This window comes from Amphiprion ocellaris, chromosome 17 (assembly GCF_022539595.1).
Source record: "Amphiprion ocellaris isolate individual 3 ecotype Okinawa chromosome 17, ASM2253959v1, whole genome shotgun sequence".
Lineage (NCBI taxonomy): Eukaryota > Metazoa > Chordata > Actinopteri > Pomacentridae > Amphiprion > Amphiprion ocellaris.
In genome coordinates this window covers 13,564,675-13,586,899 of record NC_072782.1, presented here as the reverse complement: position 1 = coordinate 13,586,899, position 22,225 = coordinate 13,564,675, and the positions used below count along the sequence as shown (strand labels likewise).

General features: G+C 40.5%; 3 protein-coding genes across 4 annotated transcripts; 1 reads left to right on the top strand and 2 right to left on the bottom strand.

Annotated features, from left to right (window-relative positions):
- The first annotated feature begins 1,329 nt into the window (after nucleotides 1-1,329).
- Nucleotides 1,330-8,399, top strand: atp5fa1 (ATP synthase F1 subunit alpha). The gene is made up of 11 exons (XM_023272190.3): nucleotides 1,330-1,486; nucleotides 2,795-2,870; nucleotides 4,452-4,621; nucleotides 5,140-5,313; nucleotides 5,781-5,947; nucleotides 6,803-7,103; nucleotides 7,217-7,441; nucleotides 7,520-7,627; nucleotides 7,708-7,852; nucleotides 7,936-8,086; nucleotides 8,178-8,399. Exons 1-11 carry the CDS (start codon nucleotides 1,427-1,429, stop codon nucleotides 8,254-8,256), a joined length of 1,656 nt encoding a protein of 551 aa, XP_023127958.1. The 5' UTR covers nucleotides 1,330-1,426; the 3' UTR covers nucleotides 8,257-8,399.
- A 978-nt stretch (nucleotides 8,400-9,377) lies between these two features.
- Nucleotides 9,378-13,422, bottom strand: hwa (huluwa). Of its 2 annotated transcripts, none has more exons than XM_023272193.3 (3): nucleotides 12,462-13,422; nucleotides 11,107-11,293; nucleotides 9,378-9,925 (listed from the first exon to the last, which is right to left on the bottom strand). In XM_023272193.3, exons 1-3 carry the CDS (start codon nucleotides 13,023-13,025, stop codon nucleotides 9,759-9,761), a joined length of 918 nt encoding a protein of 305 aa, XP_023127961.1. In that variant the 5' UTR covers nucleotides 13,026-13,422; the 3' UTR covers nucleotides 9,378-9,758. The 2 variants fall into 2 exon arrangements, with proteins under 2 accessions (XP_023127961.1, XP_023127960.1); XM_023272192.3 differs by having other exon boundaries at nucleotides 11,107-11,296; nucleotides 12,462-13,372.
- A 35-nt stretch (nucleotides 13,423-13,457) lies between these two features.
- zgc:122979 (uncharacterized protein LOC641576 homolog) lies at nucleotides 13,458-17,262 on the bottom strand. Its single transcript, XM_023272194.3, has 4 exons — nucleotides 16,994-17,262; nucleotides 16,199-16,457; nucleotides 15,279-15,832; nucleotides 13,458-14,387 (listed from the first exon to the last, which is right to left on the bottom strand). The coding sequence occupies exons 1-4, from the start codon at nucleotides 17,099-17,101 to the stop codon at nucleotides 14,154-14,156; spliced, it is 1,155 nt and encodes a 384-aa protein (XP_023127962.2). The 5' UTR covers nucleotides 17,102-17,262; the 3' UTR covers nucleotides 13,458-14,153.
- Nucleotides 17,263-22,225: the final 4,963 nt, after the last annotated feature.

The following is a 22,225-nucleotide window of genomic DNA, read 5'->3' as shown; positions in this document are numbered from 1 at the left end:
GGGAAAAGAATGAATGACTAATATTAAAAAAAACAGGCTTTTGGATGTGCACATTATGTACAGTTTTGGACTTTTTTTACTCATCATGTAAATTCATTTTTTTCTGTGATTTTACTACATAAAGAGTGTATTTACTGTTTTTCTGCCCTCAATATGCATATTGTTTCTTTCAAATACTGGCAAAAATCTGCAAAATAATGGTATTTTTGCTGATTTAAATACAATAAAATGTGTAGTTTTATGGTGAAATGTTGTAAATGAAGAAAGTACCATTTGAAAAATACAGATTAAATACAGCACTGTAAAGTAGGGACACTGCAATCCAGGACCTGGGATTTGGCTATGCAAGGTCTCCAAAAGATCCCTGTGGCTGTGCACTGCAGCACTCAAGTTCATTAAGGAGTTCATACACACTCTGACTAAAGATTTATTGGCGACTTAGTTCAATATTAATATTGAGGTAACGATTTTGCTCCAGCGAGTTAAGTGGTGGGGCGGAGATTGCACGTTCTCCCTGTGCCTCTGGCCTCTTCCCACAGTCCAAAGACATGCTTAGGTTACATGGCCATCTCAGGCAGAGTCCTGAGATGGTGTTGATGTTGAACAACTGGGCCTGACAGATAGTTGTAGCCAGGTCATGTATCATTCTTTCAGTACCAATACATTTTTATATGCACATTTTGTTCCAAAATACTTTTCTCATTTAACCAAACAAGCCAAAATTCCAGAATGTTAAATGCTGTCTAAACACAAGTAGTTATACAGAAACTTTGTGTAAAAAAAAAGTAAGAGAAATGGCCCTGTTTTTGTGGCAGAACAAAAACCAGCTCTTGCAGGCGAGAGGAGAGCTGCAAACAGGTTTCACTGAAATGAGGTAGAAAAGCAAGTTGTTGGTGTTTTGATGGAAAATGTGTATTTGATTGTGCACTGACAAAGTCTCAGAGCCACTTCTGGCAGAATCTCAATCTGCTGGAATTTTTGTGATTTTTATCAACAAGAACAAACTAAATACTCAGATAAAGGTAGCAACAATAATGGAATAGTGCTTGACTGTAAATTAACCATTTTATTTTATCATTTCCTAACTAGTACATGTGGTGAAATTCAAATAACAAAATCAAGTTTATTGTATCTGAAGCAGGAACCTCAGTAAATCTGTTAGCATTTACCGACGTTGATATGCCCTTACATAAGACGGATTAACTATAATTTTAACATATTTGCATATTTATATTTTTTCATAAAATAATATAATTCAGAATTACCATTTACACACCATATCATTGTACAAAAAAAAAAGAAAAATAAAGAAGTAACTGACGTTGAAGTACTTCCGGGTCGCGGTGACCTTTCTCCAAACCACTGCCGTGTCCGCCATCCTTCTCTTTCCGCCCCGGGAGCAGGACAGACACCGCAGGACACCAACATGCTGTCAGTTCGCGTCGCAGCGGCTCTTGCCCGCAATTTACCTCGAAGGGCTGGATTTGTAAGCAACTTTAAGTTCCTTCTGTTTTGTTTTACGGTCACTTCGACCAGAAAAACTGAATTAATTCGCAGTAAACCGCGGCGCTGTTGTGCGTGCACACGTCTTTGCACCGGAGGACACCGGGCCCTTCATAGAGCCAGTCATTACTGTTAGCATTTGTAGCTCACAGACAGCAACAAACCGCCTTCAGGACAGCACGGAACACTATTACGGGTGGCTAAATGATTAAATTAATCTCTGGTTTGTGTGATACGCTGATAATGCGTTGTCAGTCGTAATGGCTAAGCTCAAGTGCAGCTATGACGAATGTAATTTGGTACTGAAGGTCAGGTTTGTTCTCTTTGCATGCTAGCTTAAACTGAACAGCATCCACCAGGCTAGCTTTGGATAGTTGTTGAGATGCTCAGAGCAAAACTCTGCAGGATTTTACATCATTTTGGTTTTATATTATGTGGTTGACTTGTTACTGTTAGTAGTGAGGACTGTCCTATGACTGCAGACTGCATGACCTGGGCCCTTTAAATACTTACAGACTTTAGGTGAAAAAAAATTTAGGGTCTCTATATAAATATGGATAACCTAAAATAGGTTTTGGCTGCAGATAGTAATGCACAATGTAAAGTTAGTAGTCAAAGCCCATACACATACTCTATAATTAGCCCCAGTTGGTGTACTCCAGGACTAGTTGTACATTTTGGTCGTATAGCTGAGCATCCCTTTCTCTGTCACGTAAACATCAGGAAATGTTTGAAAAACTTAGAAAGTCACTTAGCAACATTTACTACTTTAATTGTTTCTGAAACCCTCAGATTCTTCTACCAAAGATTTATATCCAGGTTTGGACAGAATTTCTAATTCAAGATGTTGCAAGTCATAAATCTGTAACAGTTATTGTGTGTAGTATTTTCACAATCATCATTGTTGACTTGAAGCATGTTAGCAGTGTTATCAGGTGGGCAGGACTCTCTTCAAACTTTCTTCATTATTGTATTTAATGTATGTCCTCTATTGAAACTGCTCTATGTAATACAAGTCAAATTCAGCATCTCTACAAGCCTTAAAAATGACTGTGAAATTGAATAAACGCCTCTCTTTTATCATCAGCTTTTATACCCTTCAAGAAGGGGGGCGTTATTGTAGAACTTGGTGCTTGTGGCTGCTTCTGTTTTAGTTGGTCTACCTTATCAACTGAAGACTCAGTTTATTATTGATTTGACAAATTTTTAAAAAGTAATTAAACTTTTAAAAAAAACTGCATTTATCACCGAGATCTAACTGATTACTATGGTATTTCCCTTTGTGGTAAAGGTATCCAAGAACGTTGCTGCAACATGTGTAGGAGCCAAGAATCTACATACTACCCGTCCATGGCTGCAGAAAACAGGTCAGTGTTTGAAGAAACACCGACCTACAGCTAGGGCTGCAACTAACAATTATTTTAATAATCAATTAATTGGTCGATTATTTTTTCGATGAATTGAATGAAGAAAAAAAACAACACATTTTTAATTTCCGCCACTTTATTCAGAAATAGAAGATTTGGACTGACAGAGCAAATAAGATTGTAGTGAAGCCTTCGTCTTCAACCATCGACAGAGGCCTCATGTCAGTGACGATCATGTTGAGGATGCTCTCAGTCAAGACAGCTGCTTGCTGTGGTGGACATGATGCCTTTCTCATCATGAAGCCTGTCATTTTTTTTGCTGTTGATGAAATGAGAAAGATAGTATAGTATGTATTATAGCACAATTTACAACAACTCAATAATTATGTTTTATTTGCAGTATTAGGTTAAGGCATGCAAGTAGCCCAAAGAACAAAACACACATATATAAATATGTATGTATGTATGTATGTATGTATGTATGTATGTGTGTATGTGTGTGTGTATGTATGTATGTATGTATGTATGTATGTATGTATGTATGTATGTATGTATGTATGTATGTATGTATGTATGTATGTATGTATGTATAAGCACCCTAAAAAATACTTCACTACATAAATTGAGTAGAAGTAAGAAGTTACTTTAACCTGTCTAAATGCAATTCATCCTGCCTCACTCCAACACAGACCAGTGTCTTCACTCAGACTTTGTCAGAAAATTAAAACTTGAGGCTTAATCTTTAAATTACTATCACCATTGTGTGCAAGTTACATTTATTTATAAAGCATATTCAAACCCTGCTTAAGCTGATTAAAGTGAAATAAAAAGTATCTCTCTCACACACACGTGCCCTATCACTGTCATTAATCAGCTAACGAACGCTAGCATCAGGAGAGCTACCAGAGAGACTAATGTTATGTTTCCGCACTTTAAAACAGAACAAACGTAGGATACTGTAGTGACTTACCTGCTGTTGAGCTTCTTCATCCTCATCGGTGACTCCAACATGTTTCTGTTTCAGGTGCTCTATCTTCATTGTGGTGCTCCTATTCCATCTCATATCACTTTTGTAAAGTTTGCATGTGATGCATGTTTGTGGTTTTGTGAAGCATGAAATGCTCCCACACTTTTGAGGACTTCGGTCAAACTGTTTTCTCCATGCCGGTCATGTTTCATTTGTTGAATTTACTCTTCCTTTGAAAATACTGCCTCCGCCCTACCTCCACCTCGCTCTGTTCAACTTGCTCTGCAGGTGAAGTTTTTTTTTTTTAAAAAACTTTATTTCAGTCAACCAGCATTGACAAAGCTCTGCAGGTGAAGTAGACCATAGATATATAAAGTAGACGGCTCCGCGACGTGGCGAGTGACGCATGAATCACGCGACACAACAAACCGATAATGAAATTCGTTGCCAACACTTTTAATAATCGATTTTAATCGATTTAATCGATTCGTTGTTGCAGCCCTACCTAAAGCTAAACAAAATTAGTTATTTTGGCACATTTTCACCCAGCAAGGTTTCAAATGTGTATTATTTCATATTTTGCAAGATGCTTATGTAATTTTCACACATTAAAGGCACAGCCGAGGTGTCATCCATCCTGGAGGAGAAGATCATGGGAGCTGATACCACCGCTGATCTGGAGGAGACTGGTCGCGTGCTGTCCATTGGTGATGGTATTGCCAGAGTGTACGGTCTTAGGAACGTGCAGGCTGAGGAGATGGTGGAGTTCTCATCTGGTCTCAAGGTGATTAAAATAAGCCTTGAATACTGGCTTTTTACTGAATGGCTTGCGTAGATGTTTGAGAATATTTGCTGAAGTGCTTTCTAAATCATTCTAAGTCAGTGGTAGTTGGCAGTTGACAATGATTCTTTCTCAAAAAGGACTTTGAGTAAAATGTAATCACCAGTTTTAGCCGTTGTTGAAATTTGTAATGCCAAAAAATAGTAATTCCTCAAAATTAGTCTGTGTATCTAGAATTATTAGTACAGCAGTATTAACTTGCTTCATTTGTGCACTTGCTGCAAAAATTTTTAGGACAGATGTTTTGTGGGAACCTTACTGTTATTGAAAAGTGACAGAGATATGTACAGAAAATGTTGTTAAAGAGGCGGGTTGGACGGCCAACATTTGTGTGATACACATCTTAACCTGACAGTTATTTAGATAAAGGGCAGTTGACACCGTTTGTACATCTATCTGTAGGTGTACGGTGCAAACTACAGGGAACAGTGGTAGTAATAGTTGTTTCTTCTCTAAACCAGGGTATGTCTCTGAACTTGGAGCCTGACAACGTTGGTGTTGTGGTGTTCGGTAATGACAAACTGATCAAAGAGGGCGACATCGTCAAGAGAACTGGTGCTATTGTCGATGTGCCTGTTGGTGAAGAGCTCCTGGGCCGCGTTGTTGATGCTCTGGGAAATGCTATCGATGGAAAGGTAAAGAGAAAATTCCTTTTTTAAGAGCTTTATTCTTATGTAGGGATGTAAGCAACATAATCTGCAGAACAATTGATAATGAAAACATTAATTGTGCAGCAGATTATTCTACTGATTCCTCAGTTTTCTCTTTTAAAATGTTCAATGTAATGTCTTTACATTACTTGTTTGATCAAACCATCACTTAAAACTCCAAACACATTAGTTTTTCTATAACTTATCACACGAAAAACCATCCATATACCCCAGATGCTTAAATTTAAAGGAAACTTTGTTCCATTGAAAAATACCAGAAACCATTATCAATCAGTTTTCTGTTGATCATTTCAGGTCTGTGAATCACTTCAGTTTTAGTGTACAGGGAATTTTGCCACCCTGTTGTGGCCCATTCACCTTTGATGAATTCATTTATAAGCAGTTTTTTGATAGTGCTCCTGATCTTTTTTTATTTGCCATTTCCTTCAAAGGGCCCTCTTGGATCCAAAACCCGAAGGCGTGTTGGTCTGAAAGCCCCTGGCATCATCCCCCGTATCTCTGTGAGGGAGCCCATGCAAACTGGCATCAAAGCTGTGGACAGTTTGGTCCCCATCGGTCGTGGGCAGCGTGAGCTCATCATTGGAGACAGGCAGACCGGGTAAGAGGATTCTGTTCAAAGTGAATAGTTAAGCACATGGCAGCATTTGATGTTATTTCCAGTGCCTTTTAAATGCTGTCTCAGTAGTGAAAGTGCCATTTACTAAAAACAATTGGAACTCTCTGTCGTAGTAAAAGCTGTTGCAACAAGTTAAAACTCTTCATCGTTTGGATTTCTGTTAGTTCATCCTGTTGTCAATTTATTGCTATTGACATTTCAGTACTGACATAAGACTAAACATTTGTGTATATTGGGTTAAAAAAAAATCACTTTATGTAGTTAGTTGCGTAATGTTTATTTATAAATGTCAAATCTGTAAATCTGATTCATACAGCTGGCTCAGTCATGTTTTGTCTTTTGATTGTAATTCATGTTTAAGGGCTTTCAAAACTCATTCACTTATGTAACACTTTTTTTTAAAAAAAGCATTTTTTTTTTAACATTTCAACACTAGAAGTAAAGTGCATAGCAAAGATTTACATAGCAAATAGATTACCACATTCTGCTATCCTGTTCTCCACACTCACATTCCATGTATGAGATAAATCACCAAGGAGAAGCTGTTATTGTCGTACTTGTGAAGTTGAGTCCATGGGAAGAAAATGTTAGAAGTCAGTTTTAGAAGTAGAAAAGGAGAAATACAAGCATTCATACATTTTGTATTTCTGACAAAGAGCGACAAGAGGAGAAGAAAATGAGACAAGAAGTATTTCAAGGGGTAGAGACTTCACTGTGTTTAACCTGCAGAACATTTTGGTACTAAGGACCAGCATGAGAATCATCTTGACACTGCATGAAAACTTGGTTTTAGTGTGAACATGGTGCTAAGTCTTTATCTTTAAATTTGCATTGCAGCAAAACCGCAATCGCCATCGACACCATAATCAACCAGAAGCGCTTCAACGACGGAACCGACGAGAAGAAGAAGCTGTACTGTATCTACGTCGCTATCGGCCAGAAGAGATCCACTGTGGCTCAGCTGGTGAAGAGGCTGACTGATGCCGATGCCATGAAGTACACCATTGTGGTGTCTGCTACTGCTTCTGATGCTGCTCCCCTGCAGTACCTGGCTCCCTACTCTGGCTGCTCCATGGGAGAGTACTTCAGAGACAACGGCAAGCACGCACTCATCATCTATGACGATCTGTCCAAGCAGGTGAGTTTTCTTCAGTCTGGTTTTGGAGGGTGTTTTGACACAGGGGAAACCAGTTGCTGTAAACAGGCAGTTTTCTGAAAGTCTGGAGCTAAGTTCGTCCTTCTTTGCTGCAGGCTGTGGCCTACCGTCAGATGTCCCTGCTGCTGCGTCGTCCCCCCGGTCGTGAGGCTTACCCAGGAGACGTCTTCTACTTGCATTCCCGTCTGCTGGAGAGAGCTGCTAAGATGAACGACAACTTCGGCGGCGGCTCCCTCACAGCCCTTCCTGTTATTGAGACACAGGCCGGTGACGTGTCAGCCTACATTCCAACCAACGTCATCTCTATCACTGATGGACAGGTCAGCGTCTTACTGGAGGTTCTCATTCAGCCTAAATAAAGTCTTGAACCAGTTGTTAAATGCTGTTTTCTCTCCCAGATCTTCTTGGAGACTGAGCTGTTCTACAAGGGTATTCGTCCAGCCATCAACGTCGGTCTGTCTGTGTCACGTGTCGGATCTGCTGCCCAGACCAGGGCCATGAAGCAGGTTAGTCTTCCTTTTAATCTTGCAGCTTTTATCACAGTGAAACTCTTCATTATGACTTACCGATTTTGGTCCATTCTCAGGTGGCCGGCACCATGAAGCTGGAGCTGGCCCAGTACCGTGAGGTGGCTGCCTTCGCTCAGTTCGGTTCTGATTTGGACGCTGCCACTCAGCAGCTGCTGAACCGTGGTGTTCGTCTGACTGAGCTCCTTAAACAGGGACAGTACTGTGAGTATTTACTGTTTAGTCTAGCATCTTTTTTAGATAATGTGTCCATGCTTGTCTAACCTCCTGTGCCTGTCGCCTTTCAGCTCCAATGGCTATTGAGGAACAGGTAGCAGTCATTTATGCAGGTGTGAGGGGACACTTAGACAAAATGGAGCCAAGCAAGATCACCAAGTTCGAGAAGGCGTTCCTGCAGCACATACTGAGCCAGCACCAAGACCTGCTGGCAGCTATTAAGTAAGTTGAAAATCTTTGAGGCAACAGACTGTGATGATTTTGTTTTGTTGTTTTTTCTGTGTGGTTTTAACCAATCCCTTTTTCATTGCAGGGCCGATGGCAAAATCTCTGAGGCATCTGATGCTAAGCTCAAGCAGATTGTGTTGACTTTCCTCTCCAGCTTTGACTAAAGTGATGCTTTTTGGTCTGGTTGTTTTCATGTTTGCATAGTGCAGCGTCAGTCATACTTTCTATGAACTAAAAATACATTCAAGTGGCACTTGATCTCTAATGTACAGATATATCTCAACAGAGAATAAAATATTCCTACTTAGTTGCCTCTGTGTATTTGCGCTGCTGATAACTGCAAAGCATTTGTTCACAGGGTTTTCTGTTTTCCTTGCTGGTCTAGTTCCTACTTAGTAATTTACATCTAAACGTTGAGACACCGTGCTGCTAAGTTGTCTTTTTCTTTCATTCAAATATCAGCTTCCTGCAAATGGATTGTATATTTATAAACAGTCAGCATCCACTTTATTTTACCAAACATTCAAGGCATTATCTTTCCAGAAATGACATTAAAACTGTGACTTAAGTAATAGGTAAGATGACAGTCTTTTTAACGTGATGCTAGCAGATCCCACCCACAGATCAGTCACATTAGAGAAAAACATGTGTTAGGAGAAAGCTTACGAATCCATCAGAGTGTGGGGAAAAATCTTAGTTAATTGTACCCTGAAGCTTATCTCAATGGGTTCTTTTCTGTGTTCCATTTTGTGAGTTGTGATGGTTGAACAAATAAATGAAATAGTCTTGGTGGTTGCTAAAAATTGTATTTATGAGTGAGCAAGAAGCATTACATAGTGACTATTTATAGACAAAGCTAAATCTGGTGCCCTCCATTGTATTTATTATGAGCAACAACTGATTTTTAAAATCATTTTTACTATATTTTATATTGTAGCAGAAATCTACAGTAAAAACAAGCTATTAACTTGCATTTGGAGTCTATACAGTAGAATTAAAGAACATGTAAAACCCCACACTGTGGTGCCCTCTGCTGGTCAGGATTAGCAAACGTCAGAAGCCTGCATCATTAAATGAATAGAATGCCTTTAAGATTTGTTACCTTTAAAGAGTGATTGATGCTACAGACATGCCAAACCAACAGACAGCTTTAAAAATTGAAATAATATTGTGTGAACCCCATGAATTTGATTATCTTCCATAATTTGACTTTGGAGGCTTCTAATCTCTGTACTGACACTTTTAATGTAACTGACATAATGGAACAGACGACAGTAACCATTAATATGATTAATAGGCACTTTATTAAATTGTACATAGTCTTTATTGATGAGAGTGAATCAAAACATTTCAAACAGTGAAACAAATAATGATGTGAATGCTTGTGAGAGTCAGAGCTGGCTGAAATGGTGACGAATTAAAAATAACAGGAGTGAGGGGTGCACAATAAACAGAATTTACAACAACTGAAGTCAAAGTGCAGAGTAAATATACAATTTGAACAGGTTCAGTAGCAGAGTGCAGTCTCAAACATCAAATTATGCCCATATTAGTGTGAAACCATAGTGATTGTTAGTGAGACAAATAAAATAAAGACTTAAAAAATAAACATGAATATGTTATTTAAATAAGTGGTTAAAAAAAAAATAAACATTAAAACTACTGATTACACCCAGTACTGTTTTGTGTGCACTGCAGGTCTGTGATGTTTCTGTTTGGGTACATTGTTCTGTTTGACGTAGCAGGGGTCGTAATAATCCCACTCCAGAGCTGAAGTCAGCACACCGTTGGACAGACCGTCACTGTCTGCTGACAGAATCCGCAGGGAGACGCCTGGAAGAAATTGCATTCAGAGCTTTTTGTTCAAAGGTAGCTACTTTACACCATCAGTCACATAAACCACTCTGCTTTGAATTAATTGTCACTGATATCCAAACCATACATTTTTTCCTGGTAAATACTATAATCTGGACTACACTGAGCAACCACAGCATGCACACAACTGATTTATTTGACCAGAACAAACTGAATAACTAACCTTTGGTTCAGACTTTAAGCTACAATAACAAATGTGACCGTCTAGTATGTTAACATTCAAAAATATACTGTCCAAATGTTTTTTCAAATACACTACCGTTCAAAAGTTTGGGGTCACTTAGAAATGTTCTTATTTTGAAAGAAAAGCAGTTTTTTCAATGAATATAACATTAAATGAATCAGAAACACAGTCTAGACATTGTGAATGTGGTAAATGACCATTCTAGCTGGAAACAGCTGATTTTTAATGGAATATCTCCATAGGGGTACAGAGGAACATTTCCAGCAACCATCACTCCTGTGTTCTAATGCTACATTGTGTTAGCTAATCGTGTTGAAAGGCTAATTGATGATTAGAAAACCCTTGTGTAATTATGTTAGTACATGAATAAAAGTGTGAGTTTTCACAGAAAACATGAAATTGCCCAGGTGATTTTATCCATATTGTGCATATCAAGTCTGTATAAATAACAGCAAGATGTCATTCTAGAGCTGCAAGTAAAGATTAATTTTACTATCACTCAATCTTCTCATTAGATTTTCAATTACTGCTACGTCTAGTAAACGTGAGAAAACCGTTTAAAGTGTCTATTACAGCTTTTCAGAGATGATAGCCAAAAAAAACAACAAACTATCTCATTTGAGAGGCTGGAGATTTTTTACAATTTTTTCCACAATCAAAACAGCTGCTGATCCATTGATCACTAATTAACCCACCACCTGTTCAGCCCTCATCACATCTATGTTCTCCACTGGTGAGATTTTCTATGAAACATCAGTCAATATCTTATCACACTCTCATTCCCAATTTAAGCACTTCTCACAGCTAGGCAGAAAAGTTTGGGGGTGATAAAAGTGATAAAACTTTCATATTATGCTCCTACAAGTTTAATCATTCTGTGAGATCAAGCAGCAGCAGCATTAGTTATTAATGACACTTGTATTGATTGCAGTGCAGCTGAAGGAGACTCAAGTACCTGCACTCGCTCCGAAGTCGCTGTCCAGTCCAGGACCTTCTGCAGACGTGTTCATGCAGGACGTCTCCGAAGGTGGGTTACTGAACTCACACTCCATGTCCACTTTGTCAAACACATGGACTGCAGCAGCTGGGTTCACATCTGTCAGCATCTCATAAGTACAGCCCTGGCGAATATGTTCTTCCTCCTGCTGTGAACAAAGGAAAGTGTGACGTTCGTATTGACATTCTTTTGTTGCTGGTCACAACTTTTTCCATTGTTTACATCCCTTATTCAGTGCTCTGAAAAGGTGGTTAGTGGACGCTTTAACATGTGCTGCCTTGTATGAAAAAATCACTTCTCAATCTGTTTGGAATAAACAAATAAGAATATGATCAATCATATATGTAGTCACACACATTGATAAAAAGCGTCTGAGGCTGACTGAACTCAATGAGTGACATGTGATGTATGAAAACTGCCATATCCAAACAGCACCATGAGCACCGATTACATCAGACAGAAATAATTATAAATGTGACTGAAATATGTCACATGATGTTGATGCTTGAGACCTGCACACATGAAACAAGATGTAACTGATTTAGATCAAAACCAGGTGACTGGCCAACCCCTTAAGTCAAGAAGAAAACACAACTGATGTTAACATTTAAATACTTTCATATTTTCTATACTTGACAGCAATAAGCTTAAATATTGTTACTATGTGCTGACAGGCAAATGAAAGCTGTTTTTTTTCCAGGTCGAGTTTGGTCAAAACGTTAATTTTTGGATCTACAATACCTAAAAAGTTTGAAAGGTGCAATATCAAGCACTTAGAAGGCAACTACCCTATTACCCCAGACTTACAGAAGCCCTTTAAAAAATCCCAAATTCACTATGTAGCAATTCTTTTTTAAAAAAAATCTTATTAGCTTTAGCTGGGCCTAGTGATGTGGGAATTTGCAACCCTAAAGCAAAAAAAGAAAAAAAAAAAAGTTAAAATAAAAGCCAAAATGTGGGTTCAGCTTTATTACCTGCTGATCTTGAGGCCCGGAGTCTAAACTAGTGTAAGATTTTCACTATTTTACCTACTTTTGGCCTATTTCTGAACTTGCACTTAATGAAATTAACACATATAAAACCTATGCTGTCAATAAGCTTAAAAAAAAGAGTAGTAACATGGGTTAATAGAAGCTAAAAAGCAGCTTAATCCAGCTAACCGTGCAAATATAGGAGTTTGATCCAGCCTGTATTGGCTGCATTAAGGCACATCTGTATTAGGCTTTATTGCATTGCATTTAAATAGAGCTCCACCATCACCAAAACCAATCTTTACTCTCTGACGCCCTTGGAGGTAATGCTCAGTAACTCACCACAGGAGAGTTTGGAGGAACCAGGTTCACTCTGGTTTCACCCTCTGAAACACTGGACTGCCGTAACACCGGTGCACTTTTACACCAGCCGGAGTGCAGGTCGAGTCTCGGGGTGAAGACAGCCGGAGAGGAGGAGGTGGCCCGGATGGTGCTGGGCGCCCTCAGATAGCCTGATCCGGTGGCACCGTCAGGCCTAAGGAGCCGGATCCTGTGATCCGCACCGAGCCTCTCCCTGGATGAGGCCCTGGAAGAGGTGACCGGATGCGGCAGGACGGGCTCCGACAGGGACGTATAGGCTCTGCTCCTCCCGTCCTGCAGCGGAGGAAAGGCCGCCCTGTGCCAGCCTCTCTGCAGGCTGGAGCGCAGCAGCATCTCCTCCGGGTCTTCTCGCTTCTGCCTGGTGTTCCTCTTGGACAGGATCACGAACTTGTAGCCCAGGAAGAGGCAGTTGAGCAGAAGCAGAATGACCACGCAGGGGATGAGCAAGAGGACGACCAAAGTCAGGTTTGTCACAGGGAGGCCTTCAGTCAGATTTGGTGCTGAGGTCTGACTTGTTTGAGACATTTCATTCCTGAGCACATAGAGGTAAGATTTTAGAGAATTGCTGATCCCTCATGAAACTTCACGTTGTGTCTCCGTGCGCAGGTGCTCTGATGTCTCAATCAATGCCGACTACTGTGAGTTTCCATCTCATGTCATTCTGGTTCTCCAATATATACAACCTCCAGATGTGAATGTTGCTTTCCATCCTCTCTGCCTCTATCACTTTAATACTGTCAGAAAGCAAAAGCTTCATATGAGGCGACTCTGCAACACCACCACATAAATTGCACATCAACAGGTGTGTCCTATTGTTGGCAGGATGATGCTTGTTGTCATAGCAGCCACTAGTCACTAGGTGGCAGCATGTGGTTCTTATTGCCTCATAGCTCATTGAGGACGTGCTACATACAAATGCACAATTTCAGTAACACAATCAACATCGGAAAACAGAAGTCAAATTCTTGTTTTTTTATTATTTATTTTTCATGCCTTTTCAATATATCAAGTATGAATACATCAGCAGCTGGCTCATTGCAGAATATATACAAACATTTCAAATAATTCAATAGAACATTTGACAGATGAATCTCTCTTAGAGACAATGTTTTTGCATTTTGCACACAAAGTAGATCTTTGTACACAAGTACATTTGCTATTGTAATAAATCAATGCAAAAGGTCAGTCATATGAACACCATATAACTATAATAGTACTAATAATAAGAATAATAGTAATAATAAATTTTTTTTCTTCACGTTTCTACCATTCAGGTTTAAGGAAGTCTATACAGACTTGAATAGCACACTGATATCCTGCTGTAGGTTTGCAAGTATAACAGTACAGATAACTTTATCCCTCAAGAGAAAGGCTGTTGAGTCAATGGATGCCCTCAGATACCAAAGACCCCATTCATCAGTCCTCAACTCCAGGCTCATACGGCATCATAGTTGTGCGACATGCCGATCACCTGCAGGCGTTCTCACAAACTCCCTGTCTGAACAACAACCCACGTCAGCACTGCTTGCCATCTCCAAACACAATAAGAGGTTGTGATTGGTTGTGATATTAGCACCTTGGGCAAGGCTGTGTTTGTGAATTGATTACACACATGGTGACGCCGTGTCAGCTAGGCCATTTAAAGAAGGCAGATTAGCACTGGGCCAGGCTGTGCTTGATGATCTCGCGGGACTGCGGTGGGATCCTGTCGGGGAAGAGCACCTGGAACTCCACCACGAGGTCGCCCCGCTGGGAAGGGCTTTTGGGCAGCGGCAGACCTTCACCCCTCAGCCGCCGCACAGCACCAGGTTTGATGACGTCGCTGCATGGAAGAGGCATCATCCGGTTGTCAAGTGTTGGCACGTTAACTGTGCAGCCACAGAGAGCCTGGAGACACAGGAAGGAAGAAAAACTCAGTGTTAAAATGTTTTCCAGGTGGCCTCATTATGACTGGAATGAAGTTAATGTGTAAAAAAACCCTGAATTTATAGCGTTAAGTGTGTCAAGTTACATAACGGATAAATATGGAGTGTCTGTCTTTCTCAAAGCAGAACAATTTTCCATGTTATGTAACAAGCCAGTGTTACAGATGTTATAATCGCTAATCTATTTACTGACTGTGAGTGGGAGTTAAGTGTTTTAGTGACTGAAGGCATCCATAGGAAGATGGAGGAGCTCTGTGAAATGTCAGTCTCTGTGACTGCTACCCTGCTAATCTGTGCGTGGGCTCGGATGAAGTGAGAGCCAGAATAGCTGTCTCTCTGCCCTGCCTGCTAGAGGCATAGGAGTCTGCAGCAAAGCATAGTAGTTGAGAGGGAGAGTGAAGTGCGATTTCGTGGGGGCAGTCAGTGCTGAGGCTAAATTTAGCTCCTGCTCTCTCTCGCTCTGCAGGAGCTGATGAGGTAACCGAGGCGTTGGCAGGCTGCTGCTGTTCTGTTTGTGGGGGTCTGTCAGCCCATTGTAAACTGCAGGCCTCGGATGCCCACAGCAGAACACTGTGTTCCGTCTCCAGACTGCAATCGGAGATATTGCCCTTCCTGCATTTGGCAGAAATTGAGCCTCCTGGCTTATGATGGTTTTCAGTAATCGATTTTCTTTAGTGTTCATGAAGAACCATTACTCAAAAGTTACATAAACCATAAGAAGTGGTGGGTGGGTTTAAGCCTTTCTGTGCGTTAGTGTCAGTGGTTGTATCTACTTATAGACTAGTCATATGTTTCATAACATCACATTCAGTTGGACAGTGATGGAATTTGAAGCCTGATGCACCAAACTCACCTCTTTCAGGGTGATCTTGGCCGTGTAGACGATGTTGGAGCCGTCTCTCTTGTACTGGGTGTGCTCCTTGTCCCTGAGGATGAAGGTGATGTCTGCAGGGGTGTTGTTGGGCGTCTCGTCTCCCTCCCTGGGGAAGGTGATCTTGGTTCCTGATTTCCAGCCTTTCTTCACCACCACGTTCAGCACCTTCTCCTCAGACCTCAGGCTGCGGCCGTCGGGGTTGAGGCGACTGCGGGTGATCTTTACATGCTTCGTACAGCCGTGCATCACCTCCTCCAGAGTCACCAGCAGGTCGTGGACCACCGCATCGGCCTGCAGCCGCCGCTGGCCCCTTGGCAGACCGCCGTCGTATCCGGCAAACCCGCCAACGTGGCTAAAGGTGAACCGCCTGAAGGGGTTGAAGAGGTCATCTTCACTGTCACAGTCGTTGCCGAAGAAGATGTCGAAGTGGTCAGAGCCGTGGCAGAAGGAGGAGAAGGGGCTGTGGGGGTCGCTGCTGAAGTTATTGCGGAAAATGTTGCCTTGGCCAGCCACTGACATTCCATTTTTAAGGCCTAAAAACACAGACAGAAACCACAGAGTTACATCATTGAGTATGTTGCTTTTGATTTATTGCCTCTCAGATCCTCTTTATAGACATTCTGCCTCTCCTTCTGGAGATTTTACTAAATTTAAGCACTTTATTTTCTCCCTGAATAATTTATTAGTCTCACAGCTGCCATTCTTCACATGGTGAGTTGCTTTAATATGGGTGGGAGAGTTTTAGTCATGATCCTCCCACCACGCAACAATTTTTAGTTGCAATTCTGACATGAATAGTTAATGTACCCTCCCGCACTACAGTAATTATTCAGTTGACAGTTGCTGTTCATGCTATTTAAATCACATCAATGAAATCAGCACCAGATCTTCATTCTCACCTTCTTCTCCAAACTGGTCATAGATGCTTCTCTTCTTGGGGTCAGTCAAGATCTCGTAGGCCTCTGCGATCTCTTTGAACTTGTCCTCTGCATCAGCATCGCTGTTCTTGTCTGGGTGGAACTTGAGAGCCATCTTCCTGTAGGCCTTCTTGATCTCATCTTCATTGGATTCAGGGGAGACACCCAGGACTTTGTAGAAGTCCTTGCCTGGGGGTTTGATGGAGAGGCAGGGCGTGTCTTGCTCAGACTTGGTGCCTTCCTGAAGAAACACAAAAATTCATTCATTTAGATCATTTCTTCTTTCACAACACCTGATCAGAGGATTAACAAAAGCATGTAAATTCAAATATTCATCCTATTGCTGATGCACTGAACATCTTCCACACTGACTGCTCTACAGTTTCTATTAATAAGCAGGAAATCAGCCCCACGGCAAACAGTCTCTTTGGGAAAACACCCTTATCTGTGTGCAGCTGCATATCAATGAATGCTACAGGCTGGTGCACAGGGCAACGTGTGGGAAGCAGGGAAGTGAGGGGCAAAAAGATTCCCCCCTCAACGACCGACATTCTCTGCAGCGATTGGCTGAACGAGAGTCTTGCGTTTGAATGAACTCTGTGCAGCAGCAACAGCAGCAAAGATGCCGGTACAGTGAAGATTGCAGCTTTACAGAGACTGTAACCATCTAACATCACTTCTATGAGATTTACGCTGTCTAGAAATGAATTCAACTCATAATTAAAGTTTATGATTTGACAAACAGGTGAAAAAAGTTTCTCAAAAAGATGTACTCACCGCTGAGGATGATGATCCGGAGCTGTCTCCTCTGTGCATAACTCGCACTTTGCACTTAACATTGACATTTTTGTGCTTCACACCGAACTGAGTCCAGATCAGAACCATGATGGAGGCTGAAGAGAGGTTTTCAAGTCTCGGTGCTGCTACTAGTCGCTGTCCGGTGCCGCTGGTGCTGAAGTCGCTCCGCTGTTCGCTGTCTGAGCTCGGCTCGGCTCTCTGAATAAATACCGCCGCGGCAGCTCCTTTACTATCCACTCAGCCGCCCACGCAGCGTGACCGAGCTTTCCCCGGGACCGCCCATTTCCTCACGCGCGGCAGGGGATGCCGGTGTCCTCAGCGCGCGCCGTCGTCGGCCATTGGTGCTCCGCCGGTGATCACGCGGATGTTGCAGCCTCCTTCTCCTTCTCGAGACTTGCTTCCGGAGTTCTTGAAGGCAGATCGGAGCAGACAGTCACGACACACGGCACACTCAGTCCTCTCTGTGCTGCAGACAGAACACAGCCAGACAAATAATCCTGCTGATGTCCAGACACAGTGCAGACAGACACCTGCTCCTGATGGACGAGCTGTCCTCAGCTGACACTTTATATAAGTCACCTTTTCTAGCATTTCAACACAAACCCACATGTTTTTAATATCTATTGCTATTTAACATTGCTGTGGATGCGTGGATTCTGTGAACTGAACTATATGTCTCCACTATTTTAATAATTTGGATGAAGATCCTGGAGTAGATGCTGCACATGTCCTTTTGCATCTTTGCATCTCTACTACAAAGCATCGTCATTTACAAGCACTTCATACACTGATCAAGCATAACATTATGACCACCCGTCTAATATTGTGTTGGTCTCCTTTATGCTGCTAAAACTCCTCTGACCCAGTGGGGCATGGACACAGGACCTCTGGGGATGTCCTGTGGAACCAGTGAATTCTGTCAGTCCTGTGGGTTGCAGAGTGGGACCTACCTAGATCAGGCTTGTCGTGGCACATCTCATAGATGTTCAGTAAGATTTGGATCTGGGGACTGTGGAACCTGGCTGAACAGCTTAGCTCTGTCGTGTTCCCCGGGCCACACCTGAGCAGATTTTGCATTGTCTTGCTGAGGGTGACAACTGGCATCAAGGACTGCTGTTGCCATGGGGGGTGGGGCATTGCTTGACCTGCAATGTTTAGGTGGGTGGTACATGTCAGACATCCACATGAATGTCAGGATGCAAGGTTTTCCAGCAGAATGTTGCATTATAACAAGATGATCAATAGTATTCCCTTCACCTGTCAGTGGTCATAATGCTGTAGCTGATCGCTCTATAGTTGTATGTAAATTTAAATGAAGCTGTAAAGTCACTAGTACTAGTAAATATTAACTTGCTCAAGATTTCACCTAAATGTAAGGGAGCAGAAGTAGAAAGAGTCATGAAAAGATGACACTCAAGTACACAAATGTGTACTACTTATTGCACTCTAGCTGATTTATTTTTTTTTAAGTTAAAGCTCCATTATCTGCTGAGACAAATCTTGTTCACTAATGGAGCCCCTGTCCTCAAGTGACCTTTTATGCAGCCTCCATTTCGTAGAATTTCAACCTGATCTAATGCCTTTTAAAGATTAGGAATCTATTTTCGTTGCTCTGGATGAGAGGATCCAGCACAATGAGCTCCTCGTGCCTTATTTTGGTGCCTTCTTTATAAGCTGTGTAAAGGATTTTGCACTGAAGCTGTGGGAGATGTGAAGGAGCATATAAGGCTGTATGATCAAGTGTATGCATATGGTACCATAAACCCTTAATGCAATCCAATTAAATAGCACCAGTGGTGGACAAAGTATTCAGATCCTTTACTTGATCAAAGTACAAGTGCATTAAGGTAAAAAATACTACACCAGAGTAAAAGATCTGTTCTACTTTTCAAGTTACTTGAGCAATATGTGCTTAAAGAATCACCATGAGGCAAAGCAGCTCCTTTGTCTGATATATCAGAATAGTGGACTTCTGTTATCGATCATCACTGGATCTTATTTTGTCTGAACCCAACAGGACTTTGTGGGTTGGTACAGCCTATGATTGATTAACACCTTTCTCAGTAACCCGTTAGCTCCTGTAAGTTCAAACACTGTCATAGCTTTTAGCATATTGGTTTCAGTGCATCACAATTAATTACAATTTCTTGCATTAAATTTAATTTTTCCAAAGCCCCACAGCTGTTGCAAACACTGGAAATTAAATCTAAAACTATTTACATTTTTACAGCCTCTACAAACATTTTTAGCACAGTTTCACCGTGCTGGCTGTATCTTCCAGAGAAGATGTGTCCAAACTTTGACTGGTAGTGTATATAGTTGCACAATTATCTCATTTGGATGGCTGATTTATCCCAGTGAACCAACACATTTAGTAGGAAACGTTGCAGAATTACAATGCTGGAGGATGTATCCAGATCCTTTCATTAATTAATATAGCCACAATACTGTGAAATTGTATTACAAGTGCTGCAATGAAAATGGTGCTCAAGAGTATAATCAGAAAAATGTCCTGTGTGACTGTTGCACTGTTCCACACTGGATCAGTAGACTGTTGTCACACATACACTGACATGAATTGATTTTACTGCTGTAATTGGTTGAGGTAACTTTTAAGTATTTTTTACCAGGCAGGGAAAATAGTAATAATTACACACTAAAATTAGTCACAACCCAAAAGTGACACCTTCACATCCAACAGACTAAGCCTCAAAATTAAAAAAAAAAAAAAAAAAAAAAAGATTAAAGCCATTGGAATAATTACAAAGAAAAGCAGCAACCTTGAAATGTTTGGCATCTTTACAGCTCAACTATGAAGCATCATATTTTTAAGTATTTCATATATTTTGCATGAGAAATTTAAATTCAGTTCTAAAGCAATAGTATAGCTAAATGTTATAGTAGCATAAGCAGAGGTAGTAGTAGAAAGTTCCAGGAAAAAATGAAAGTACAAATGAACAGATTTGTAGTACTTAGTTATATTGCTTAGTTACAAGGTCTATTTTTAGCAAACAGGCTGACTGCTGGCCACCCAGAAACACTCCAGAGAGTCTCCTGCTCAGTGATGGAGTCTGTGTCCTCAGCTGGCTTTATGTAGCTCACACTTATCAACATTTCAACACAAGTCCATGCATTTCAAAGATTAAAGCTCTGTATTTGTGTTGTGGATGAGAGGATGCAGCAAAATAGACTTTGAGTAATTATACATATAAGGATGTAGGATGTGTGAAGGAACAGTCTGTATGATCACATCGCAATCCAATTAAATAGCACCAGTGGTGGAGGGCTGATTCAGATTCTTGAATACATGAAGGTAAAAATAATCTACTGGAGGTGAATGTTTTGCATTTAAAATACATTAGAAACCACAAATGTATTATTAGCAGATAGGCTGGCTGCTGGCTGCCCAGATAAACACCAGACAGTCACCCGCTCAGTGATGGAGCCCCTGTCCTTAAATGACTGTTTATATAACCTACATAACCTGCCCACACATTTATATTTTTGCTGTGGATGGGAGCATGCAGTGAAACGAATATGCTCCTTATTTTGATGGATGTTTCAAATTGTTTTCAAGGCATTTGAATAATTATACATCATGGAGCTGTACATATGATGACAAGGTAAAAGATCTGCATTGAAAAGAATTACACAAAAGCGCTTTTTTTTTTTATTTTTAAATCAACAAATAGGCTGACTGCTGCCCCTCCAGACACACAGCAGTGATAGAGCCTCTGTCCTCAAATGACTTTATATGTAGCCTTCATTTAGTAATATTTAGACATGAGTCCCTGTAAGAATAGATCTTTATTGTTGATTAGAGGATGCAGCAAAATTAACCGCCTATTTCATATTTTGATAGGTTTCTAGGATTATTTTAAACCTATAATCGTAAAACACTTTTCTTTCAAAACTTTACGTACAAGATGCTTTACAAAAGAAAGAGCTACGATTAAACATTAAAAGCCATCATAAAATATTCAAAGAAGGCACTAAAACATTGCTAAAAACAATAAAACTTTAAGAGAAGGCACTGAAACATTAGTAACGATAATAAAACATTAAAAAGCAATAATAAAACATTGAAGGAAGACAATAAAACACAAAAAGGGGCACTAATAAAACATTGGAAAAGCAACTATAAAAATTTATACCAACATCCGTCTGTACAGGTGGCTTTTTGAAAGCTTTTTAAACTGACTGTGCTGTTGGGGGTGAAATAGTAAAGTATGATCTCCTTTGTTTTAAGCCTGGACAGTGGGATCTTAGTTAGACTGTAGGATCAGCTGTGTAAATATGTTACCATGGTCACTTACACAGTCGATGCAATCCAAATAAATGTTGCCAGCAGTGGGAGAAGTATTCAGTCCTTTAGTACAATAAGGTAAAAATAATCCACTGGAAATAATAAAAAAAAAGAAAGAAATCTAATATCTTAAACGTACTATCTGCAAATAGGCTGGCAGCCCAGACAGACTCCAGACAGTCACCTTCACAGTGATGGAGCCCCCGTCCCCAGGTGACATTTTCTGTAGCCTACACTTTAACACTTCAACGTGAGCCCACGTGTTTTCTTTTTTTGCTTGTTTTTTTTTTTTGGCTGTGAATGATATGATGCATCAAAATGAGCAATCCATATTCCATATTTGGTGGGTGTTTAGGATTATTTTTAATCTATTTAAATCATTATGCAGGGATACCGCAGGGGAAGCTGTAGGAGATGTGATGGAGCAGGTCTTTAGGTTAGACTGTATGTTTAGTTGTGTGTATATATGATAGCATGAAGCCAAATGCAGTCCAAATATATAGCACCAGTGGTAGAAGAAAAATTAAGAACCTTTCCTTAACCCTCATGTTGTCCTGCGGGTCAAAATTGACTCGTTTTAAAGTTTGAAAATGTGGGAAAATATATATATATTTTACAGTGAATCTTCTGATGTCCACATTTTCAACATTTTTGGGAAATCTTTGAACATTTTTTGGTGGAAAAAAGAAATGTTAAAAATGTTTCTTAAGAACATTCACAAAAAATCTACCAAAATCCAGCAAAATTTGCTGGATTTTGGTGGATTTTTTGTGAATGTTCTTAAAGGAAATAGAAGTTTTACTGATATATAGGTAATCATTTTAGATATTTTTAGGATTTTTCTTGGAAGGTTTTTACTCATTTTTGGAAAATATTTACAAGAATTTTCTTGCCAAATCTGGGGG